General features: G+C 37.7%; 1 protein-coding gene across 1 annotated transcript in view; it reads left to right on the forward strand.

Annotated features, from left to right (window-relative positions):
• Window positions 1-1,662: 1,662 nt before the first annotated feature.
• Window positions 1,663-15,828, forward strand: part of uxs1 (UDP-glucuronate decarboxylase 1) — a 56,056-nt gene continuing 41,890 nt past the window's right edge. Inside the window, exons 1-3 of the mRNA XM_024286813.2 lie at window positions 1,663-2,443; window positions 6,650-6,677; window positions 10,297-10,345. Coding sequence (XP_024142581.1) covers window positions 2,356-2,443; window positions 6,650-6,677; window positions 10,297-10,345 — 165 coding nt within the window. The 5' untranslated portion in view covers window positions 1,663-2,355. The remainder of the gene's footprint in view (window positions 2,444-6,649; window positions 6,678-10,296; window positions 10,346-15,828) is intronic.

A 15,828-nucleotide genomic window follows, 5' to 3' on the forward strand; every position in this document is an offset into this window, starting at 1 on the left:
GATTCTGTCAGCGGTCCTTTTGGATTTACTTACATTTATTCCTTTTTGTCGAGATAAAAGGAGCATTTAGGTGACGCCGTGCCCGCCGTCCCCTCGCGCGCGGGCCGCAGCGGCCACGTTACAGTCTGATCAGATGCACGAGAGAAGCGCGTTCAGCGGTATTTAAAATAAATAACCATCCTAACAAGTGAACAGCTGGATCTTTTTTCTGTTTAAAAATACGATCAGGTCCTTTCAAGTTTGTCTCGCGCTCCTCAGATGGCTGCGTCTAATTCAGGCTGAAGCTGGAAAATTGCGGCAAAGATGAAACTTTGGTTGGTGGTTTTATGCACATATATGCAACTTATAATTTATAAGCTACAATCAAAACAGTGAAAATCAGAAAAACGAACGTTAAACAAAAAAGTCCAAACCACATAACCTCAGAGTGAAATCTATTTCTCCAGAGTAAATCCTCATCTAAAAATGTTGACAGCATGCTCCTCTTGTTGTTTCAAACTGCTGCATCGGTACATTCCATTGAGGAAAACAACAGTAGGACAATGATTGGTACATTGTTGAATTGTAAAGTAGGTGTTAAAAGGTCTTCACGGACCCATTGATGAAGTCTGCTCCCATTGGCTACCCGTCATCTGTCAATCAAACCCCCCAGACGTTCGACGTCAGACCCACAAACGCTTATTGAGCCATCTGATTGGTCAATTTATAACTCTAATAACTTGTGATAATGGAAAAAAATCTTTAAAAAAAATTAGGATTAGAAAAAAGAAGTTAATCAGAAAGCAGCAGAGGAAGAATGATTATTCTGAGATATAAAATGACTGAGAAATAACTGTCTGTTTCTCAATGTAAGTCAATGGGACTTTGGCCTTTTTGCAACCCAGTGGTACTTCCTATATGGAACACGGAAGTAGGGGGGCTTGCTCTGTCCAGTTATTCTTATACAGTCTATGGAGGGGCTGGAAGCTAGTGGGAGGGCACGTAAACAGATGGATAATGGGAAATAGGGGTGGGCTTCCCCTGCACCAACAACTACTGCTTCGTTGAAGAAACTGTATCCTAGAAACATTTTGGCTAAAACGGCATAATCAAAATTAAAAGATCACAGGGAATATTTTTACAAAAGATAAAAAATTATCGGATGGGGAATTTAAAGTTTCTTGAATATCCTTTCAAAATAAGGTGACAGCATTTTGGGGAAACAATGGCCAATTTGAATAAATAAGATATTCATAACATTAACACAATAATAAACAACTTTTTAAATGTTATTCTGTCTTAGCCTTTACAAAAATGTATATTATTACCAATTCTGTTAAATAAGTTACACTGTAATACACTTATTTCTAATGGAATGGCTCAAACAAGGCAGTCATGGCATTTTATGACATTTGTTGGCATGTCTATTTTAGTTTTTTAATTATAATTTAAAGACTGTAATAATCTGTATTTAAAAATAATGTATGTGAAACGCTTTTTAAAATTATTATTAGGGAGTGATGAACGTGCTCTTATTTTATCTTTCTGACTGAACATACTTCATGCTCAGTAGCGCCAGATAAGATTAGTGGTTGAAATGGGAATTTCAAGTAGACATGTGCCAATCTCTAAATAAAAAAAGCCATTGTGAGGGTTTCACTTGAATGACTCTGGAATTTGGAAGCTACCGTGTCACAAAAGGATGACAATTAAGTAAATACTGCGGCGTCCTCACGAGGTTACACAACAATAAATGGCTTGTTTTCAAAGACTGGTTCAAGTCCAACGTCACATTCAGAAAGTCAGGCAGGCAGGCTGCTCAATCGAGGACAGAGCACTCGCTCTCATGCTGATTTCGGCTGAAGAACAACTTCCAGCACGTTTTTATTCTATCTACTTTTAAATGGGCGGATGGGTAACTTTTTGGGCGTAATGTAAACATGAGATTAAAATAGCTTCTGGGGGTTTTTTAACCATAAGCGGCGGGAAAGTCTGGAAAAAGGAACCTAGCAATTCAGTAGCTGCTAGCAGTCTGTGGCTAACGAGAAGCTAACACGTTACTCTGTAGTTAACTAGCTTTCAGGGCACTGGCACAGTTTGTCATTAGGTCAGGAAAGATAAGAACTAGTTAACGTAGGTGCAGCCTTAGTCCGGGGTTCAATGACGCAGTTTAAGTGTGTCCCCGTGCTCTCTGCCTGGAGTTTGCTGCTAGCCACGTAAACTGGTGCTGCTGCTGTTTACGTAGCTGCTAGCTGCCCGTCTGCCTCTGCAGCTGGTTCCAGTTTCAAACCTGAAATCCTCCGAGGACAGGGATCGCAGCTCACCATGGTCCGCTTGACTTGAACCGTCTCCCGGATCGGCTGTTATGAGCGGATAATGAAGCGAGTCATCTGGATGATTTCTGGTTTAAACAGAAGGATGATGAAGCTGCTCTTTGCCCTCGCTTTGATCGCCTACATTGCATGTAAGTACGCCAATTGATGAGCCCTGACCTATGCATCAAACAAACAAAATGTATATATATATATATATTTGCTTTTTTCTTTCTTTAAATCCATCTCATTTGTAGAGAGAAACAGCCATATGGTGACTGTGGCCGAGCCCCCACATCTTTTATTTTGAAATATCCTTTAAAAAAGCTTTCACACTTCAGTTTATTGGGTTTAGTGACATATTTTTTCTTTGTATTCCAAATGAAGCTGATTTTTTTTTTCAAAATTCAGATTAATACCTTTCATTATTGTTCAAATAAGGTATAAGAAGTAAATTGAATAAGAGAAACTGTTTTTAAAGTTGTTAGCATTGACTGTATATGAAACGTGGACAGAGTGAGCATGATGTCACCCATCGAAAACAGTTTACTCCCGGCTCCATCCAAATGAAATTAATTCATTTTTCATTGTACTATTGGAGCCAAACTCTGATTGGCCAGAGTCTAATTGTCTCTATGGCAACCAAGCCTCCCAATTAAGAGTGAGCTTCATGGAAAGCCACACCCCTACCGCTGAAAGTGGGATAAACAACATCTGTCAATCAAATGTTTGATGTGAGACCACATGTGAGACATTTGATCAGTTTATAACATGAATATTTTGTGCTATGGGAAAAATATCATAATAAACATGGTAAAAATACTGTCTTTTTAGAATATAATTTGTGTTTTTTTTTTTTTTCGTTTTTTTTTTTGCGGCCGGCTCCGGCAGGGGGAGGGACTTCCGTCTATTAATTTTCAAGTGCCATATTTTTCTCTGGCCAGATTCTCTTGAAGAGTTAGGTGATTTGTTAGCTTGTTCCATATGCTATGGTTATCTGGAAAATTGTTCATATGTTACACTAAAAAACTAGATTCCTCCTATGTTTCATGAAGCTAGAGTTGGTAAAGTGTGCATATATTCAGTCAATTATTGTTATCTATTCCGTTATTATGTTTTGGCTCTCAAAGTGTAATCTCCTGTATTTTGTTAAATGAAGTGTGACATTAAGTTATTTTTCTTCTTCTTTATTATTCATTTTTTGGCCTCTGCAACTCTGGAGCGACTTTTAGTCTGAAAAAACTGGTAATGACTGAGTATTTATCTGATTATTTCTCTAAAGAAGTCGTCAGCCTCTTGGAGCTGGTGGGTACTTCCTGTCTGGAGTTCAAAGGGGTCACTGTTTAGTTTTCATGGAGAGTGAGTGGTTGGTAGTTTTGTTGAGTTATGTTAATTAAAAATCCTCTGATTTTACTCCTCAGCTTTTAGTGTGTGCCTTTAGACATTAGTAGGAGCTAAAGACACAATGTTTATCAGGTATGGTGGGTCTCTTGGAGCAACAAATAGACACACCCTGGACAAACAAACTAAAGAGACTGTGTCAGTATTTGCTCTATTAGAGAAGGATTTCCAGGAGTGGAATGAGGTTTATTGAAGTCTTGAATAATTTATTTCTACATAATTAGATTGAAAAGTAGTAAGTTTTAACATCATAACCTTTTTTAGCCTTCGACTTTGAGCAAATTATTGCTAATGTTGCCCCAAACGTGCCTCCTGATCTGGAGAAGTGTTGGATGTTACAACACCATCAGCACTTTGTTTATAAATGTGTTTATTTTTATCTGCTTTTGCTTGTGGTTTTCTGCTTGTGGTAAACTGATTAGTGCATTTATTGTCTAATATTGACATAAAACAAGGAAGTATCATCTGAGGTCTAAAGGAGAAAGAGTTTCACAAGACTACTGCAGTTTATTATGACAAGGTGTTGCAAGATTTTCTTCTTCCCATAAGATTAAACCAGTAGTTCCCTGTTGGTCAGAGGTCTGATTGTAAAGTGACCACGTGTACTCGGTATGGTGGGAAGCACCATTCTGTGGCTCTACGCTGAGGAATCCTTCCAGGGTTGAAAACCAACTGATGATAAACGTGTCATCAGAATGTTATTGTAAAACTATGAAGATAAAAGAATCGGAGGGACTTCCTTGTGTCCCACAGGAGGGGCCTGACAGGATGCAGTTGTGGACACACACTTCGAACTTCGACCTCTTCTTCCTCTTTCTGAGTTGAACATCACCATGATGGAGGGCGGAGAATTTCAACCTGCTTGTTTTCAGTCAACCTGGCCTAACCTGTTGCTGTTTTGCTTTATCAGTTGTTGCTTTCTTAGTCAATATTTGCAGCCACCTGATCTGAGTATTGCAAAAGCAAGCCTGCAAATTTCCCTTTAACACCGGAGATGTCACAAGTGACACTTAAATATCACATTGGCTTTCACGTTCAAAACCCTCGTATTCACACGTACCTACACAAGTTTCTACGGACGTTTTCAGGCTCTACATACACATTGGGAGCCTATTGAACACCCGTCGAAAGTTAAGCTAAGTTGAACTTTGACCAGTCTGGGACTCTGATTCGGTATTGATGTATGGATGAGGTTCCTTTTTAATTTACGGAAGTGTTAATCAATTAAAAAAATGATCATGAAAGATAAATTAATATTTGTTGTTTGAGCCCAGCTGGAATGATATGGCACCAAGTCTTTCATATATCAGAATAGAGCTGTGAGAGGAAAATTTGTGAGATTTGCAGCACTTCAACGTTTCGCACCAAGCCTCTTCTAACTGTAGGTGGTGGACATGTGCTAGTAAACAGTAGACAAAAAAGAAGAAGACACCCCTCCATGTTTGTCCAGAATAAACACCATTGGCTAAATGTACTTTCAAGAGGAAGGGTTTAGTGTAAGTCAAGGATTTAGTGCAAATCATTGTAAATCAGGAGCCGATGAAAAATATCCTGTTTTAGAAACAATCATGTTTGGGACAGAAAATAAGCTAGGTAGACCACAAGCTCCCTGCTCCACTCCATTCTGATGCGTCCACTTGTGGACAAATGGATCATAGACAGTACATAGAAAGGACTGGACTGATCATTCTCGCCCCCCTCGTGTCCCAAACAGGAAGTACTCCTGGTCCTGGAAAGCCAAAATCCCATAGATTTATATAGAGAAACAAACAGCGATTATTCAGTCATTCTGTTTGTCAGAATAATCTTTCTTGCTCTAGTGTCTCTTTTTTTAACGTTCTTGCTAAACCAACATTTTTTTATTCGTGATATATTTTCTTTATCGCAAGTTATTCAAGTTATAAACTAGCCAATCAGATTCCTCGATAAGAGCATGTGGTGCCCGCCTGCCCCACCTCAAACGTTTAAAGCGTTGGATCAACAGATTCTCTGACTAATCCCTGCTTGCTAACGACGTCTAATCCCAAAATGGTGAAATTGGGCGATATCAGTATCGTGGAAAAATGTTAACTGAATTAACTTTATTTCGTTGGAGCTCGAGGTAACAGCTTTGTTTTTTCCATCTCTATTATATGTCAATGAAATAGATCCATGTACGTCTTTGTTTTCCTTGTCTGAGCTGGTATCTGGATCTGGTATGGCTGGATAGCTCCAATATTGTTCACCATTTTTGTTGCTGCGCTAACATTAGGTTGGGATTGTGAGGGGCTGTAAGCTAGTGGGAGAGCGAGTAAATAGAAGGATGGGTCATTACGATGGGATCTTACTCCCTGCCAACAGTCCCAATCACAACTCAGAGGTGAATTTCTGATCGATTACTGCCACTCTGCAGAAACTATGTCCTAGAAAATGGTAGTTTTATTTATTTTGGCTCAAATTTGGCATAATTTTAATTAAAAGACCACTGGGAACGGTTTTATAATAGACTAAAAGATGATCAGAGTTGGAGTTTAAAGGGTTAAACCCACTCGATTCAGGTCATCACCACATTCTGCAGAGGTTTGATAGTGACAGTCATCAAAGGCTAGTGTGATTGAACAGGAAGCGGGAAAAGCTGGAAGCAGGATGGATCCTAAACACCTGATTGAAACATTGATCCTCTCAATCTTTATTGTCTGCAAGTGAACAGTTTCTGACATTTACCAACTGATTTTTCGGAGGCAGACCCCTGTGATATACGTTTAATTTAGTTTTTAACTCAATTCCTGTAAGGTAATTTCAAACAATCCAGAATATTAATGGAGAACATTGGTCTTGTTGGTTTTGTATTTGGCATAACATCGTACTTTTCCACAGAGCTCTTATCAGCCATCGGGCTCAGACAGACGGATGTGTTCTGCTGTTGTGCTTATATCTGCACTGAATCATTAATTCTCTCTTTTTTCTCTCTCTTTCAGCTGTTTGGGGAACATACACAAACATGAGGTAACACTTTTCCTATTTTAACGTCCTTTAATTAACCAAATCTGTGTAAAATATTGAATAGGGGGAACAAGTAGAATCAAGAAATGAATGTCATGTTTTATCTGTTTATTAATGTAGTTGGAAAATCTGATTTTTAATTTGCATCCCGAGACAAAAGGGTAGAAAACACGATGCCCAATATAGAGTCTATTTATTTTTTCTACAACAGTTCAGAAATATGAAAAGAAGCTTAATGAAAACATGAAATATTAAACTCAGATGCTATGAATTTAACACAACGTCCCGTATTAGAGAGTCCAACTTTCAAACTGAAAGATGAAAGAACTCAATCAAAAAAACAAACTTCTAACTGTTCCTTTACCATATTAGTAATAATCAATTGTATTTGAAGCGCCTTTCTTGACACTCAAGGACACTATGTATAGCAATAAAAACAAGAATAACTAGAACGTACGGAAGAAAACGTAAATGAAGAATCTCAATAGTGTGAATGCATTCAATGCATTCACACAAATATGCACAAAAGCAGAGCGCAATAAAGTATATTAAAATCAACCAAAAAAGGTAGAGTCCACTTACTTACTTAACTTCAGTTCAGTTTTTAAATTCACTTTCTAAATCCTTAGTCACAACTGCCCTCATGGGTGGATACGGGCTGTCTTCAGGTGAATAATGGGGAAACCTGTACATGGCATTCACGATGCCTGCATGAAATATCAAGGCTTGTTGACCATTCGTTGAGGCCCTACAGCAAAAATGTTCACACTTTTATTTCTACAGGCATGCATTGAGCGTTAGGTTGTAGTGGACACCTAAACAATACGTAAGGGTTAGTAATGATGAAGTAGGTGAGATGCATGCTGGTCGTATGGATTTTTAAAGTTTTTTCAATCCTCCCCAAGTCCTGTGGACTGTGCAAGAAGCCCGTCAAGTCCTTATTGACTGTTAAAAATCAGAAAATTTGACAGAGAGTAGTGTTTGTGGGCATTCTACGGGTGTCCTATAGGGCAGAAAAACAAATTAGTTTTTCAGAGAAAACGTCGACACTATTGAATCAATCGATTATATACGGATCAGTGCTGGTGTTCTATGTTTTCTCTGATAAAGTGCTTCGTTTTGCTGCCGATATCCGGTGCTCAGTGAACGCATCATGTAGAATCACTCTAGGAATTTCTAAAAAACACAGTGTCACAATGACACGGTTTCATAATAATGCAATAAAACACAAACCAACTCACGCGAAAAGTCATTAAAAACGCAACGATGGATGAGAACAAGTATTTTTTTATTTGATTCACTAAAAGAGAGCATTTGGGTGACGTCACAGACTAGATCCATTGAAGTTTGTCACTGCACTCGCACTGATCCTCAAAGGAGACTTCTGCATCATATTCAGGCTGCAGAAGTGCGGCTACAGATGAAGCGATGAGGAAATCTTGGTTATTGATTTTACAGAGTAGATTAGCTGTGACGCTGTGGGATCAGTCGTGGCGCCCGCTGTGCTGTACTCGGAAGGACTCTTCAGAAGTGCATTTAATTAGAAAAAAGTCCATTTCCATTACAGTTTTGAGAAAAATGTCCATCCATTTTGATACGCCCTAAAACCAGCTCTTGTACACGCAAAAACGTTTTTAGAAAAATGCGAATTTTTTTTTTTTTTTTTTTTTTTAAATTGTGTTTCCATTAAAGATAACTAATTATCAAAAATCCAATTCACGAAATGTCAGAGTTAATGGGAAAGCAGCTGTGGTTTGGGGGAAGTAAAGGGAGGGGGCGGGTTCACTCAGGCGTTTGAGGAGAGCAGCTCCACTAAGAAGTTAAAGAATTGACCAAAAACAACTTTTGTGGAGTGTTTTCTTCTGTTGTTTTTGTTGTTAACCACAAAATAAAGAATCTTAAAACAGGTAAAGTCTCAGTATCTCCATGCAGGAAAGGGAGAAGGGGACGCTTCTTTCTGTGTTATCGATTTTCCCGTTATAACGAGAAAACGATTAATAATAAAAAAGTGGGATAGGCTATTTTTGGCTTCAACAATAATGAACATATATTTTTAAGATGTTTTACTTTTTAATTCTTTGTAAAGGCAAGTGTGATTTCAAAAAATTGCATCACAATAAAATTTAATTTAGTGAGTTGTGCTATTTTTTGAAGAGACCTGCGGGCGACTTATGAGGTGATTGAGGGCAACCGTTGGTGACCCCTGATATAAAGGATATATAGGGTCAAAGGTCACCTGTCAAAATTAATTTGATGTAAAGTATATTCCTCATCTCTCTAATGAGGTCGGTATTTGAAACAAGAAACTATTTTTCACAAAAGATAAAGTTTTGGTCTCACTGACTCAACTATGAAAAAAGTCAATTTTTTGTTACTGAACCCTTTCAACTTTGTTCAACTTTACTACACTCTGATTACATATAATATAAGTAACAACTAATCGACTATTAAATTAGTCGTTGACTATTTTAATAGTCGACTAATAATGAGGCTTAAAACACACCTCCCTTAAGATGAAGCCGCTCCTTTACAACTCTCTACAGACCCAGATAACCTAAAAACCCGGAGCACCCATATGAACTGTACTTGTAGAAGGTTGTAGACAGGAGTGCTGAAGGAGGATACACCCTTTTCTTGAGGGTTTGGAGTAATTGGGGAAAAAAATGGAAAAATGTGTATGACCGGCTTGTGTCTCACCCACTTAAACCCCCACGTACCTTTACAAGTTAAGTGTTTGCTACAACCTTCTGCCCGCAGCGTGCCCATAGAAAAAAAAATGTGTGCGACAGGCTCACTGAGTTGTTTAGTTTTGTATGGGCCACCTAAGTGCCCCCATAAAGGTTTTGCCCATTTTTCACTCGCAGATAGATTCGGGACGAGTTGTGATCAAGCCAAAAGGCTTTAACCCTTTAACACCTAAAGCGTTGCTGGTTACGCTTAAACGCAAGATCTTCTGTAACTTTTCAACTGTTAACACGAGCAACGTAATTCCAGCAGATTCTGAAGGAGAAAATCAAAAAACATAAACACAGAAGGTTAGGTGTTAAAGGGTTAACTGGTTAAACGACATTATCCAGTTTTGTCAGTTTTTAAGCCTCTTTCTTGGTTACGTTGTGGAAAGTCGACACAATCAGGTTCTGCCTCAAGATGAGTCAAAGTGCCCCCCCCCAGGGATGTAAATGTCCCGTCCATGTGTGCACATTCATGTAGATGCTGAACCAAAGGGGTGAAGGGAGTACTGCGATGCCAGAGGCGCAAAAACGAAATGCATAAACTGTGCATGCCACATTACATGTAGCTAAAGTTGTCTTCATTTTTTGTAAAGAGGCTTCATTCTCAGGGCTTTTATGTTGTTGTTTTGACAAAAAGCTCAACCTTCTGTGATGTTTATTTTAATACTCCCTTAAATTTCCTTTATTTTTGGTAAATAAACAAAAGTGAGTGAAATGTCAACCTATAGCAGAGGTTTTCCAGCAAAAATGTGTTGTTGCTTGACTGTAGTCTATCTGGAATTGAACAAGATTTGATGCCTCCCTTTAGCCTCTCAGAATCTGTTGCAGAATTCCCATGAAATCACATTAAGATCTCTAACGCTCAAATTTTAATATCAATCTCTTCCCAGATCTATACAGGAACAAGGAGATTTGAAGATCGAGCAGATAATCGAGGAGGTGAGTCTGAACCGTCACAGTTTTGCTTTGAAAGTCTAAAAAGAAATACAATTTGTTTAAATATTAAAGATTATTGATCAAAGGAGGAATATTGACTTCTCTTTGTCTTATTCAGACTGGACATATATTTATGCCAGATTTTGGTTTATAGCAAATAAGACATGAAGTCACTTATAATAAGCCACAAAGGATGCAGCATAGGCTTGCTCTGTATCAAGTGACGAAGCTGCCACAGTCATTTCTCTGTGAGAGAGTCCAGACATCTGCAGTTGTAGGAAGTGACCGTCCCCACTGATGTCATGCCGTCATACATTTAGTCATCTGAGGCTGGATATGGGTCAATGATTACCAAGGGTCAATATCTATTGGGTATTCCTGTTTTTGAAAATAAAAGCAGACTTTCATTTGTCCGGATGCTGCAAGAAAATCTAACTCCATCAAGAGACTGTCATGATTTTAGTCTGTCAAATCAATATGTGACTTTGAGGAAAAAAGTGAGAGGGGTTGGAGGGGGGAGGCTGGCTTTGCTCTGCCTCTGCCTTTGATATTGGCTGTGGATTTCTTTTTAAACGTGCTGCTGGCCGGACTGAGAAACATGAAGGAGGAGATGGGATTTATTTTTTTTCTTCCTAATTTTTTTTTTTCCTTTTTTTCTTCCTTTTCTTCCATCTTTAGATACATTTAGCCGCAAGACGTCTTGCTGTTCTGCTTTTTTGTGGTGCAAGGACAAATTTACACACAAAAAGATACAGTTTATATTTGAGAAATACTTTCAGAGGCATGTTCTTGATACACATTTTTAGTAAATATGTTTTATATTTAAGATGTATGTTTAACAGAGCACTGCGCTAAAAGAAGATTAGGTATTTTATAAAATATTTAGTGTTTTTTTAAGGCTTTTTCCCTAGTCAATGTATTTTTAATGTTGTCATATTGTGTTAAATCACAGGATCAGTGAGGTGAATATGTGACGGAGACGCTCATTTGTTGAAGCTCACAATCTTGTTAGAATTTCAAAATAAGTTACAAAATTTTTGTCTCTCAAATTTAAAATTTTATGGCTCCACAACAATGGTATCTAATAAGATTAGATAAGAATATCTAATGAGATCAGTGAATCAAAAACCAGATTGTAAATCTTATTATTAGACATTGTAAATTTGGGGGAAAAAAATAGAACAAAGTTTTCAACTTGAAAGTACACATTGTAAACTTTAAGGAAATACTGAAAGTTTGAAAAATAAAACTCAATAAAAAAAACCAACAATATTTTGAGCTTGAAAGAAATATTGAAAATTTGAAAATAAAATTGTAAAATTAAAACTTGAATAAAAAGAAGAACAATAAGACTTTTCAATTTCAGAATTGAGCCTAATTTTACAATTGGTGGGGCTTTTAGTCCATCGGTTACCAGGACACGATTGACTTCGGGTTGACAGAGGTCATGGTGACTACGGCTGGGAATCACTGGCTACCTCACGATGCGATATGTGATACATGGCTCACATTATCGATGATATCGTGATAATGCGATTATTGGTAAAAATCGGCTCTAAAAACCCACTTTATATAGAAGCCCAAGAAGTATATTTTTTAGGAAAATATATCCCCATTTATTTTTTAGCTTGAACACAAACATAATAAACAACTTGTCTTACTTTGTGCAACTAATAATAGACACTTTAGTGCAACACTGCTGAAACAGTAATAATATGTCTTTGACAAGCATTGGCACCAATTGAATTGGAATTATCTGTAAAATTCAGTGTTAACAAAAGTAAACATAAACAACAGTGCCACTACTTGGTGCGAAATTGTTGTAAACAACAGAAACAAAATTAAAAATTCAAGTAACTGCCAGGCACATTGGTGATACTCGCGCCCCCTATCTACCTCCAATGGAACATCTCACCAAATGATGACCGATATAACATTTTACAACCTCTTCTAACGAAAAAAAAAGATAGAACCTTGGTGAGAACCCTTTGAGAATCAATCTCAGGACTAAATATTGCAATATCGATATTTTGGCACACCCCTAATGATGACATAATTTCCGCTCCAGAACAGCCGCCTGTGTCATTCGTCCACTGACGTACCAAACTTTGGGAGAGTATTATCACTACTGTACGCCACATCACTGGAAAGAACGTCACCATAACCTGTATCATCTGATGTCAGTCATGTCCTGGTAGCCAATAGATTCAAAGCCCTCACCTCCATGCAGAATTAGGGTTAGCACCATTGACTACGTTAAAGAACTGGACTGAGTGACCCCTTGCCCTGGCGTTCCAAACAGGAAGTATCCGCTGGCTCTAAGAAGCCAAAACTTATATTGAGAAATAATCAGCTATTACTCAGTCATTCCATTTGTCAGAATAACCATTCTTGATACCTTGATATTCTGATCCCTTTTTTTTTAACATCTTCTTGAAAATGCTAATTTTTTATGATACATTTTTTCTTTATCCCAAGTTATTCAAGTCCTAAACTGACCAATCAGATTCCTCAGTAAAAGCATGTGATCTCACTTTAAAGCAAAGATTTTCTCAAGCCCTGTTTTAATTCGTAGGGGTGTGGACTTCCAAAAAGCTCACTCCTGATTGGTTGAAGTGGTTACCATAGAAATGTAGAGGCACACAGACTTGGACCAATAACTGCTTACTGACGTCATCTGGCTCCAACATAGTGATGTGCGTTCTTTCAAAAAAAAAAAAAAAAAAATGGCAACTGAATTGACTTAATTTGATTGGAACATGAAGTAAATCATTTCTATGGGTGACATCACACTCACTCGCTCCAGCTCTCATAACAGTTAGTGGTCAGCTCCAAATACGAAAAATTAGAATTGAAACTATAAATTAAGGACCTAAAGCAGAATGAGAGAAAAACAAAACAAACAAAAAACAAAACAGCAGCTGTTCCAAATAAACATTATTTTTTTGGAAACAGTTCTTGCTTACTTTTTTAATTCAAGAATCAAACTTTAGGTTTTTTTTTTCTTCTAATTTTCAATATTTCCTTAAAGTCTAAAATGTGGGCTTTCAAGTTAAAACTGTTTCCCAATTTTCTTTATTTATTTTGTCATAACAAATTGACAATCTGGTTTTTCATTCACTTTAAGCTGATCCTGATTTGACCCCATACACAATCACATAAGAAAATAGGAAAAAGAGATAAAAATGTGACAAATCATGCAAACTGATCAAAAGTTGCAAAGTCCTCAAAGTCTTGGGAGGCGAAGTCTCAGTTTAAGTCTCTGATGTATGGAGTCCTATAGTCCCCCATAGTGGGTTCTTTTATTCATCTTATGTGCACCAGATAAATCATTTCCACTTCCTGAGACCGCTGCGACTCCGTATGAATAAACATCAGTGTGTTCCTTCCTTCAGCCGCACAAGGGAGGCGAGGCGTCCGATTCTCTCAACTTCTGACAGCATGCATTCCTTCACATGCTTCCTAAATTATCAACTGTTGTTTTCCAACTCCTATATGCTGAAACTAGTTAGAGCTTTGGAAAACTTTCTAAAAAAAAGACAAACATCTGCGTGACTTTTATTGATCATTTTTAATCAATCACACCAACAAAGTTAATGCTGTATTTCACCATGAACAGGCCTTTCTTTATTGATGTTCAGCCCAAAACTCTGTTTGTCTCATGGTTTCTTTTAAAACTCAACTGATAGTTTTGAAACAAGACATTCTTTAGTGTTCTGAGGTGATAAAGCGTCTATAGAGGATGGATTATTGAAGGAATTGCTTTGACCTTGTTGCGGTTTAACTGCATAACATTCCTGTTTTGTAAATCAAAGCGTTTTCACTAACGGTGAGTTAAGGTAACGTTCCTAAACTCGTGCTGAGCTTTTTACATTTTTAATGTAGTCCCTCCTGTGGATCACCACATCAATATTTAGTCTTAGTGTTCAAATTTCTGTTTTTTTCAAAAAGTTTCCTGGAATATAGTCAAAAAAGTTAGACATTTATAATCTACTTTATTTTTAAAAGCAAAAAACAAAAGTTTCAAAAAGGCCTAGAAACGCCAGATAGTTTTGTTTTTTATTACACTTGTCTTAATGTATTTACTGCATGTCAAAAAAACAAATAAATAAAAGTTGGTTCCAGTAAAGCAGAATAAATCTATGCCGGAGCGCACAGACACACGGCTGTGACATAACCGCGGCTATAATTGATGGAATATTAAAACATTTAATCAAAGTGTAAGCTTATCAGACATTTGAGTTGCTCCGTGAAATAATTAGCTTTTTATCAGATTAACCTTAAAGTGTTGGCCATCTTTTTACCTCTGTCACGCTTTGACATTATTTTGAAGTACAAACGTCAATTGAAGATAACTTCCTGTGAGGATAATCAGACGTGCTGGATGCACAAAGTGTGAAGATTAAAACATTGAGAAGGTCATTAGTTTTTTAGCCTGGGAGGGGTGGAGATCAAACCATATGTGATGCACTTCTGTAAGGTTGGTCATTTAACTAACTAGCATTTACTGCAGTGTTCTGCTCCTCCCAACGATCTTTAGAATTTAGTTAAACATTAAACTGGACTCTTAGGAAATATTATTTTACTGAACTGGACGCATGCGTTGGGAATAAAACCAGGAAGCAGATTTTTCGGGGGGGTTTCCAAGATTTTAAAAAAGTTTGCTAAAGCTGGGCGAATAAATAATTCATGGAGTTGCTCATATATTTATTTCTTATGAATTTTTCAATTCTATCTGGATACCTCAGCATCTTTGTCATTCACTGCTAGTTCAACCCGTTGCTGCGTTCACACCAGACATGTGTGTTCAAGAACAGTGTTCACATGGGACAAGCGGGGGAGGTGGTTTTTCTTCTTTATGTTTTTCTACTGCTCACTAGCACATGTATGCCACCCACAGTTGGAAGAGACGGTGTAAAATGTAGAAGCGATTCTTGCTGCTGGCTTTTACAGCTCCATTCTTATACGGTATTTAATAGGCTGTATCTCAACTGCTTCCCTACCCCTGTGGCTTCTCCCTGTCGTTCCAAGCGGAGAAATATGGAGAAGTATTGTGTCTTTAAATTTGGATGTTTGACGATGTTATCAGCATTCCCCTGTCATCTACTTTAGCGTGTTGCTGCAAGGACCTGGAAAATACATATCAGTTTTATAACTTTCAAAAAGTCATGCAATATCAAAAAAATCTAAAATCCTTCAACCTAAATGTCTTAAAAACTCATTTTTTATGTTGTTCTGAAGCTTCTGTTTTCAAAATCTCCTCTGAGGGGGCGTAACTTTTACTGATGAGCTGAGTAGCCCCGCCCCCAATCCCCCCTGTCGGATCATGATAGCTGTGTGTCTCGCTAGCTTAAATCTTCGCCGCCACTACGACAATGTCGGTAATCTCCAGCTATTGCCACTGTTAAATCAGAGTCCCTGATTGGTCAAAGTTCAACCTGGTTTTGAAGTTTCGTCCGTTGAGCCTGAAAACGGTTGTAGAAACT

This window comes from Oryzias melastigma, linkage group LG21, assembly GCF_002922805.2.
Source record: "Oryzias melastigma strain HK-1 linkage group LG21, ASM292280v2, whole genome shotgun sequence".
NCBI lineage: Eukaryota > Metazoa > Chordata > Actinopteri > Beloniformes > Adrianichthyidae > Oryzias > Oryzias melastigma.